Raw genomic sequence first — 10,594 nt, forward strand, 5'->3', positions numbered from 1 at the left:
AGGGCGAGAGGAGAGAAAGGGACACTGGGATGGAGGGACTCCTGCATTATTCATCCTTTTGCCTCCTGAATCATTTACATCCTTTTCTCTGTGTCGACTGCCACCGTCCTAATGCAGTTTTCATGCCTTCATGTCTTTTCTGCGCTTTTTCTTCCTTTTTTTTATTTCTGTCCTACTTTTAAATACACATCATCCCAACAGCCAATCTCTACCAACAATGTCACTCCAGGGGTATCTGAGGTCACCCCTGTGCCGCAATTAGGAAGGTTTGACAAAATCAATTATTAAAACCTGATTAATAGTGTACAGTACAAGTGCATGAAAGGCCCCAGACATCCTCCGCTAACCAACTCTAACTTCACTACAAGGACACTACTCTAAATCATACCTTACCTAAAAATGGCTATGAATAATTACCGTGGTTTTAAATCTGAAATCTGTGTCTATTGTGGATCAGTGGGCTCAGATTTTAGCCAGTACTGTGAGCTCTAGGATGATCAGGTTTCAAATTGAGTGGAATAATGTGGGACATGATATAAAAATAAATATATAATAATATAATATACTGTGTATATATAGTATAAATATATCTAGTATATATAATATATAGTATATATAGTGTATATATACACATATATACCATGAAAATAAAATGCAAATCAACTTTAATCACATGATCAGAACCTCATTGTTAGTGTGAACTCCTCAGACTGTCAACACTGACTTGAGCTACAGCCTGGAGAAAACACTCTTCATACATACAGAAGTTATATATATATGTATATATAAACACACACATTTATATGTATTTATATAAATATATATAATATATACACACATATATATTCATAGCTTTAAGGTAATGAGGACTCTTAATAATTGATCAAATATAAAGAGGTAAGAAGAGCTGACCAGCATAAACCCTGAATCCACGTGGCACCGGACAGACACGACATTAACAGCAGGTAAAGTGCTCCTTGATGCGTTTTAGGGAACACTGTGTGTTTTGTACTTGTGTGTGTTAACGTGCTGGTAGCAGGACACTCCATGATAGAGGAGGAGTGGGCTGGGCCCAGCCTAATTAATGTTTCAGATGGTCTGTGGCACTGGGCGGCAGAGAGGAGGCTTTCAGTGAGTTGCTCAGCTTCCCAAGCTGCTCAATAATGGATCGAGAGTCCAGAGCGCTGTCGGCCAGGTAGCCCACTGCTACCAGTCTAGACGGTCTTCCAAAGGCCACACTTTTAACACAGCTAATTATCTGAAAGCTAATATTATGGCAGGAGGCAAAACATGCCAGAAGAAGATGGCTCAGAGTCTGATGGTCCAATCCTGATGTTGGAAAATCAGCGACATCATTTGGTTTAATTCAAGGGGCTGCCTGCCATTCAAAACTTGATTATGAATCTACGTTAACTTCATTCTCAGTTCTGAGTAGAATTAGTGCTGCATATGTTTGCTTACTAAATGTATGATTTAATCCAGAAGAGTGGCGATTTTGACCTTCAGCTAAAAGATGAGCCAAGGTCAGAGGTCACAACCATGTCTATTTCACATATTAGCAAAATCTGCCTGAGCGTGGATGTTTGTCTCCAATTTTATATATAAACATTAGGTGATTAAAGTGCCATTGTTTGCTACACGGCTGTCTTCGTGACTTAAATTGCAACAGAAAGAACACAGAGGAAATGAACAGCACGACTGTCCTCACTCAAGTTGCAACATTTATTTCAAATTATTATGAAACTATTGGGAAATTCTCCCCCGTGTTCCAACATGCTACATTATTCTTAATGAAGTTTTGCCTCTAACATTATCTGGAGAATTCCTGAACATCTTAGTCCTTGTTTTTTGATTGTTGGAATAACAATAATATTAATCAAATCTTACATTTAGGACAGTTACAAAATAAATAAAATGAATAATGATCCTTAATCTGAACAATGAGGTCTGGATGATTCAAGTCATTTGTAATAATGATCCTTAATCTGAACAATGAGTTCTAGATGATTTAGGTTATTTGAACAGTGATGTAACCAACATAGCTACTTCACCTAATAACATTGTGGAATTTTAGGACAACAAAAAGAGTTACTCAACATGGAGGTGATTTTTTTTTTTAAGAACTGTTTCAAAATCATCTCATTACCTACAAGTTGGCAGGGATTTCAAACACCTGATTCGGTCCAAACTCCCCCTCTTCCTGCACTCATTCACTTCTCTCCCCAGGGTGGAAGAGGAGGAGGAGACAGATTAAGGGTTTGGAGCCTGGACCAGGCAGGGACAGGGGGACCGCTCCCACCACAGCTGACATCTGCTAGTTAGCTACTTTACCTTTCCTGAGGAGGCCAACACTGCTGTGTGCTGAGCTTATAGCACTGTAGCCAATACATGTCACTGTGACACAGTTGTCCTCAAAGATCAGCAAACACTTCAACCTTGTATGATCTGATTCCAGTTTCTACTGTAAAAGAAAAAGGTTCCAAAGAAGGAGAACACTTGAAGAACATACGATATACAAACATTCTGGAGAAACAAAGTCTCAGATGGCTTTTCTGGTGAGCATCTCCATGGCCTGAATGTTTGGGGGAGGGCTGTGCTTTGCCATATGCCTCAGCAGATGACTCCACCTTCACACTGAGAGGCCAGACTGGACACAGACCGGTGCACGTGGACTCAAATCCCCCCACCAAACACACACAACTCGTATGGATGTGCACACACACTCATTGTGTATATCTACGAGCAATTAGGTTCCAAATAAACAAACATAGACACAGAAGCTTCTGAATGAAGTTTGCACTTGACCGAGTCCGTTGGGGGACGAGAGCCCCTCACAGGCCTGAGTCACACTAGCTGACCCTCAACCATGGGGTCAAGAGTGGGTCCTGATACAAAAGACCTAAGACTACGTGACCCATTAACCAAAGAGACAAAGCAAATGTCCATGGACCAACCCTTTAACAAAAAAAAATGAGAAACTGCTCCGAGTCTATTATTGTTAATTCTAGTCACCTCAGGTTTGGTACTTTATTTAACCCTTTCTAGGGAAAAAAATATATTATCTCTAAAATAATAGAGAGGAGCTAAAGCCTTCTGATATTTTCTGTATTAAAATAAATAAAATAAATAAGTCCAACAAGAAGGTCAGCAAATAATGAATAAATAAATAAATAAATAAAATGACGTGTTTTTGTAGTAGATTTGAAAAATTTAATACTAAAATTCTGGAATATTGAATCAATGTCAAAATCATAGGATTAAAAAAATGTATTACATCATTTGATAAAATGAAGGTAAATTATATAGATAATTTATCTATAAATTATATAGATAATTTGTATATGAGAAAAAAACATTATATAAAATGTTAGAATGATAATTAAAAAATGTATTTTTTTATTTAAAATTAATTCATAGTAAAAATACAATTGGTTTATTTATGAAAAAAAGTCCCCTTTTACAATTGAGATAAATTTCAAACTAAACCTATACACACACAAACACACATATTTTAGCAGATATTTATATCAAATAATTACCGGAATTCTGTATAAGTTATATAGTAATATTTATGAAATATAAGTTCAATTTATGAAGATTCTATCTATACTCTAGTCAAAATGCCAAGAATGTAAAATTACTACTATGAGTAAAATAACTGCTCAAAATGCAACTTGGCAATAGAGCCTTGGTCACAAACATACATGTAGACTAAACTGTTTTCAGAGCTTTACCTGGATCAGGTGTGAAGGTAGAGTAATCACAGCTACTGCCAGTGATGACCTCAGCAATGCCCGCAGGCCATAGAGAAAGGTCACGAGCGAGTGGCGGTGTTCAGGGCTGTCACTGCAGCAAAGGTCATCACCCCAGAGAGCCGAGCCGAGAGAATGGAGCCCAATGCGCAGGACGTTCGGATTCTGTGAATTAGACTGAGAGGAAAAAAGACAAGAAAAGAGTCAGACTTACAGTCAAAAGAGTTTGGCTGTATTTTTTAGGTTTCCCTTTTTTCAATTGTGGCTGCTTTATTTCTTGGGTGGAAATGGTTACCATTAAAAAATTAACCCTTCAGTTTGGGGTCATAAAACTTGAATAATGACAGCTGACGTGAATGGCTAAACAAGAAGCATTAGTGAGGGATGATGGCAGGGCGGTGATCAATTCACAGCTAAATCTGAAGTTCCACTAGAAAATCTTTAAACCAAGTGAGGGTATTACTTTTATCGTAAACGGTTTTGCCGTACCAGGACGCCAACACTGACACAAATTCCTGCACACTGCACCTTTAAGATCACCGATCTGGCTAAAGGACAAATGTGTTTGAAATGTGTGTTCACAAAGGTTCCCTTCTCTTGGAAGTTCTGTGAAACTTTAGGGAGCAAAGGGACTGGACAGTCTGCTCACCGACTCAGACCATCGAAAAACATGGTGCCCAAACGTGACTGGACACAACTGCCCAATCACAGAGGCCATCTGACACAAGCACAATGGACCTGTCAGACGGGCTTCCAATATGGCTGCCACCCAGAAACCCCTGCACATTCTTGGCACTGCAGCAATGCTCTGCAGCCAAGGGGGCCTGGGTAAGGGCGGAGCGCCGTCCCGTGAAACTATCCCCTCAACGCACCACCACAAGAGATCGATGATAGCCCACTCTTAAAAAAAGAAAAGGTGGCATCGATGATAGCCCACTCTTAAAAAAAGAGCAAGAAAAGGTGGCCAAGCTGCTGTGGCGTATATATCACCGCAAGTGAGCCTGTCTTGACGGTGAGAGGTTTCTAACCTTTAGCACAATTGCTTTTTATTTGGGGGTTCTCTTACGAATGGTCCTTGATTGGTGAGGAGAGAGCCAAGAGTGATTAACAATGCTTGGCTAAAAATCTGCCCGTTTTTTTTTTTTTTTTTCAGCCACTCATCCCTTTTATCCCACCCCCTCCATTATCTTGGCCCTCCCAAAAATCTCCTCCCCTCCCTTTTATTTCCTCTTCCAATGGCATGACTCAAACTTCGGTCAGATCTAGTCCAGAATAACAAGCATTTAGGACAAATAAATAAAGTTTTGCAGGTGGTTCACAGTCAACCTATGGTGAATGAGAACCGACAACTGGACTTCAACACCAGTGCTGTGTTTCTACTACATCTTGATTTGACTATTGTTTCCAACACCTCATGTGTTCCTGCCCCCTGTCATTGTTAGTTTTGGCCTTTCTTTGTTCAGTGGCTCTGGATACATGAGTTTTTTTTTTGGGCACAGAATTAGAAATCCGTTTCTGTATATTTAGCCTGTTGGGTGGGGGTAGGAGTGAGGGTGGCAACACTATTGTTGCTGAGGCAACAGCACAAGGAGAGGCCAAACTTAACTCCTATAGTTTAGCCTATAGAAAAGTGAGGGAACACTGCCATTGGAGTCCAGCCAAAGGGCCAGGGGCCAGCCATATACAGCCAGCCTGGAACCACAACCCAATAAGTAGCAGCCAGTCCCTGAGGAGACGAGCAGGCCCGCTGCCCCACTGCTGTCCCACTCCGGCTAAGGAAGACTAATCCTTGTTCTAATCTGGTATTTACATCACAGTTTATATATCAAATCTGCATCTTGTTAAAATCCGTGGGAAATAAGTGCTCACGCACACACACACACACAGTCACACACACACACTCATCCACCCTGGGTTTTCTCGTGCCAGCGCCCATGTCGCTCTGTGCTGCTCTGCATTCCGGGACTGTGCCAACAGCATGTCAGGCGGCCACACTGCTTTAATGATGTCAGCAGTTAATCTGGTTTGTGAGTGACAGCACTTGGGGAGGGAAGGCAGGGGGTACAGGAGGTAAATCCTGGGTGTGAGTGACAACGGGGGGAGAGGTGGCTCCAGGTGACAAGCAGAAGGGTCACTGACTACGGGTGAAGAAAAAGCACACACTCATACGCAGTACGTGTGCCAATATTTACTGTATGCATTCAATTCTTTTGATGTGAAATGTAAAACTAGGCCCAGTTATCAACACAGACAGGACTGACAAGAGGACCAGATGGGACCATTGGTGTGGTTTTATTTGCACACCACACACATACAGTATGAAAGCCCAGGAAACAGACGCGACAGAAGTTCTGTTTGGTATTTGACAAAGGCGATGACAACGAGGTTCATATTTTCTTTTTTAAGAAGAGCTCCTGAAATGTGTTTCACTAACAGATTGGAAGGGAAATGTGTAATAACTTGACACGGTTACTGTTCATTTGTTGTGTAATGATTAGACAGTTTTGGCCTGCAAGTAGCTGCAAGTCAACAAGTTCAGCATTAATAACATTTTGTGAATGTAAAAAATGCACGCTCTCACAATCAAAACCTATGTGCCTGCACGAGGGGAGCATTCTGTTTTTAGGTGGTGAAGTATACGTAGCATGTCTGATCACTAAATGTTTTCAATGATACAGCATGTATATTGTTGTATGTTGTATATTTTAAGTGAAATCAATTTGAAACAAGTATTTGATTCTTACCATGGAGGCTGCTACTTCAAAGCCCTCCTGTCGAATGACCTCTTGGAGTGATTTCAACAACGCAGAGTAGGGCCCAAGAAATTGACTGGAGAAAGTGTGGGACAGAAGGAGAGGAGACGAGGAGACAAAAGGACAGGGTTACTTTCAGTGAGAAAACTGTCAAAAGAAAAGTTATAAATAAAACTGTCCAATTACTGGCACAGCTTAATTCTGTTCAACTGCACAGTTTCCTGACTGTGCTTTTCTGAAGCCACTGAAGCAGACAGGTGATCTATATCAAGAGATCCAATTAATTTATTTGCTTGATTAAATTACAACATGACTGGTTCTCTGTCAGCTCCCTGAGGGTCTGACTGTGCCCAGATAGATAGACAGACAGACAGACAGACAGATGAGACACGCATAGGCACAAAAAAATACACAGAACAGATGCTAAGGGTGACGGAAGGGGGGTGGGGTGGTATTGGGGGCTTAATGGGCCGATAGCCAAAATGAACAGAGAACAGCATTTTGGTGTTTAATCAGGGGTAAGATTTGCAGTGATAACAAAGTGCACTTGGATTTATCAGAGCAGCACAAGGTAACTGAACGGAGGCAGATCACTGCTGAGCCCAGTGTGTACATTCACAGTAAAATATCTGCTTAAATTCATTTCATGTTAACGCTGTAGCTTTGATGGGTTTCAAACAAGAGTAACAGACTCTCAGTCAATTATAAGGCCCCACAAAGTTCGTGCTGCACCCCCAGTTAAAAAAAACAGACACTGGTTGTGTTGGTTCTCCCTATTCAGAAACAGAGAAAAAAATCTGTCAGATTAGGATGTACTGACTTGGGTCTATTTCATTAATTTAAAATATCCACAAACAGCACCTTAAAAGGTTTGACTACCTGTATGTAAGTATGAAAGAAAAAGTCAAAGATAAAATTCTATTCTCTTCTATTGCATTTTGACATGAAATGTTAAACCAGTCATTTTACACAGGACGCTCTATTAAGAACACACATCTATTGTAATGACCACTCTGTAGTGGAGTCACAGTGGGCTGCAGTGTCAGTTGTCAATTTGACCGGCAGGCTACACAAGCTGATACACATAGATTGGTCACACACCAATTGGCCTGCATAAAGAACAGTAATACACCCTCATGTTACACTTGCACCAAGTACATCCATGTACTCCATTTCAGTTATTCATCCCAACAATGGTGCCTACTGACCCTGCTGTGGCTAATGATAGAGCTGGTTTGGTGAAAGAAGGGGAAACCTACCCTACCCTTGGCCCCTCTGCCCATGGCACTGCTCTGAGGTAGGGGGCTGGGATGGTTTGACACACAGTGGAGCAGGAGGTTGCCTGTGGTTGGCAGCCATTGTGTGGGACGACATTGTGTTTTAGCTTCCCCCACTGAGCGGCTCTCATTCAGGTACGAAAAAGGTCTAGGTGCTTAGCTGCAGGGGCTAGTGCGTCGGCTAATTAGGATCATACATTGGGGAAGCTTCTTTATCTCAGCGTTCCTCCTTTCAGTGAAGAGCAGAAAGGAGGAGAGGAGGGCATGCTTGGTTTTAAACAACAGGATCTGTATCACCTAGAGAGCAATTTGTGCCAATTATGTCTTCAAGTGAAACGGAGCAATTTAACAGCTAGGGTATCAACATGGGGCTGTGGACACGTGCAAGGGGGAGTAGCCGGCTTTGGAGTTCGCATGATACATATGTGCATCTGTGCATATGTGTGTGCGTGTGTGTCAGTTCTTAAGGGCGGGGCTGGAAGACACATTGGTGTGGTACAGGTGTAGTTTCCTGCTGTCAAAAGGCCTGTGAGAGCCATAACCCATCCGGACAACACTCTGTGCAGCGATGTCACCTTTACTTAATGAAAAACACTGCTAGAATCAATGGAGATTATAATTTCTTTTTTTTTCATTTTTTTATTCACTTCCTATTAGACAGACGCTGTTTTGAACTTATGAACCCTGATCACATTAACCAGCACTTTACCTCATTATTGTGCAAATTGGTCAAAATGTACATTTTGCACGTTGTCGACTAAATATCCAAGGCATTTAATGTGTTTACACTGGTAGTCCTTTAAATATCCTTTGTTTGCTAAATAAAGACGAGGGCTTCTATAAAGCCTCCTCCACATCCTCTGTGCAGATTGCTGTATTTGCTCAGCGTGGCTGAGTGTGCCTTGGTGTGCACTCGTGGCCTCAGTCGTACTCTCTCTGAGTAAAGAGCGTCCTGACCTCTGAACCCTAAGTACACTCAAGGCAGGAGGAATCAAACAAGACGTTGGGCAAACAAGACTCCTATTTGCATATGCATACACCGGCCTAAGATGTGCGTATAACCCGGTAGGGTGAATAAGTGAGAGAGCTATTACCAATGGGACGCAGAGCAGCTGGTTTCAATGAGATGATAAAGGGCAGTGCGGTGTTAAAATGAATGTTTCATAGTTTGTTGACAGTACAATATCTGGTTATAGATTTTTTTTTCTAAGCTCCTGTTGTCCAGGCGTAATGGATGTAATAACTCAGCCTTAAGGCATAATTTGTTGATTAGGTAAACGTATTTACCCAATCGACAATGAGCTAATACGGAGGCGTGTTGTCTAACATGGCCGTCGTTGGAAGAAAGGCTTCTTTCTGATTTCGTACTGAATAAAGCCTAGTTAATTTGGGGTTAGTAAACTATAAGTCACACTTTTAGAAAATATATGCATATTATGACATACATACATATAGACATATATACACACACATATAAATATACTGTATATATATATAAATATAAACATATATTAAATATATACTTATATAGATAAAAAATGAAAGTTTCTGGGAGCTATCATGTTTTACCTGTGTGTATTTGAAGTCTTCTGGGGATGATCAGGAAGGTAGAAGCAGTGGGACTTTGCTGCCTGGCGAATTTCTGGCTCCATCGTCTTAGAGACGTCATAATAGTGGCCGAACCGGGATGAGGAAACCAGTGCAGTCTGGCAAAGTTCAGGTCGATCAGAAATATAGTTAGGAAAATGTACATGTACACAAATGTTATGTTTTACTGTCTTTATGTGAAAACTTTTGCAAGGCAGTGAACTTCAGGAAAATCCTGCAACAGCAACAGCAGCAGCAGTTGTTTACTGACAAGTACTTCATTTCGAAGATCAGTGGTTATTTCTGAACACAGCCACAACTGCAAAATCTGGCAGGAAAGGAAACTCCTAGAATCAATTTAAAATGATTCTAAATTGTATTTAAATGCAGTGAATGCTTAAAGTCTTTTACAAACAATGACGTGTGTTCAACTAATTTCGAGCAGAAATCTAGCAGTTGCTGAAAAAAGAATAATCTTGTTTGTGTTTCTAACATGAGTAAATGAGTGTGCTCCAAAACTCTATGCTTATGCAATTGCATTGTTTATGGGTCAGTCCTCGACATTCCTGAAGCGGAGAAGTTAAACAACCAGTACGGCCACACACTTCATCATTTCTTCACATAAATGTCCACTTCTGCCTGTGAAAGCAAACGCGTCCTTGACGCAAGGGAAGGCGGATGTTTTCCTGTGGCTGAGAGAGAGAGTTTTAGCTCTTCTCTCTCAAGTAAAACCAGGGATTCCATTGTTAGAGGGGCCCTTAATCTACTCCTAATCTGGATTAGGGCCCCCGGTGTGTCCCTCTCCTGGCGGGACGAGGAGGTCAGCAGGGCCAGGGGGGTCAGGGGCTCATCTTCTCTTTGTGAGCGGGGCAACCCGCTTAGCGTTCCATCCCCGCCCTGACGGCCTCACCTTTGATCTGATGTCTTCATCGAGAGAGCAACACAGCGTGCTACGTCGGGAGAGGTGTGTGTTAGAGGAAAGTCAGTCACGACTCTTGGGGTAAAATTTGGGATGCAAATCCCTGTGGTCGGGGCTTACTAGTGCTTTGTAAAGACGATTTTATCGGAGAAAGGGGCGGGAGAGGCGAGAAAAGGACACATACATAAAGAAACTTCCAGGGAGAGAGAAAGAAGGAGAGGATCCCCAGGGACACACTGTGTGCTGTTAATCCACATAGCGATATGGATTATAGACTGAAGGGGGAGACTGTAGAGGAGAAGAAGG

At 41.6% G+C, this 10,594-nt stretch overlaps 1 protein-coding gene across 1 annotated transcript in view; it reads right to left on the minus strand.

Annotated features, from left to right (window-relative positions):
* Nucleotides 1–10,594, minus strand: part of elp4 (elongator acetyltransferase complex subunit 4) — a 48,911-nt gene that overhangs the window by 31,694 nt on the left and 6,623 nt on the right. The window contains exons 5-7 of the mRNA XM_025055396.1: nt 9,352–9,488; nt 6,497–6,581; nt 3,735–3,929 (exon numbers count right to left, since the gene is read on the minus strand). Coding sequence (XP_024911164.1) covers nt 3,735–3,929; nt 6,497–6,581; nt 9,352–9,488 — 417 coding nt within the window. The remainder of the gene's footprint in view (nt 1–3,734; nt 3,930–6,496; nt 6,582–9,351; nt 9,489–10,594) is intronic.

This window comes from Cynoglossus semilaevis, chromosome 5 (assembly GCF_000523025.1).
Source record: "Cynoglossus semilaevis isolate Cse_v1.0 chromosome 5, Cse_v1.0, whole genome shotgun sequence".
In the NCBI taxonomy this organism is placed as follows: Eukaryota; Metazoa; Chordata; class Actinopteri; order Pleuronectiformes; family Cynoglossidae; genus Cynoglossus; species Cynoglossus semilaevis.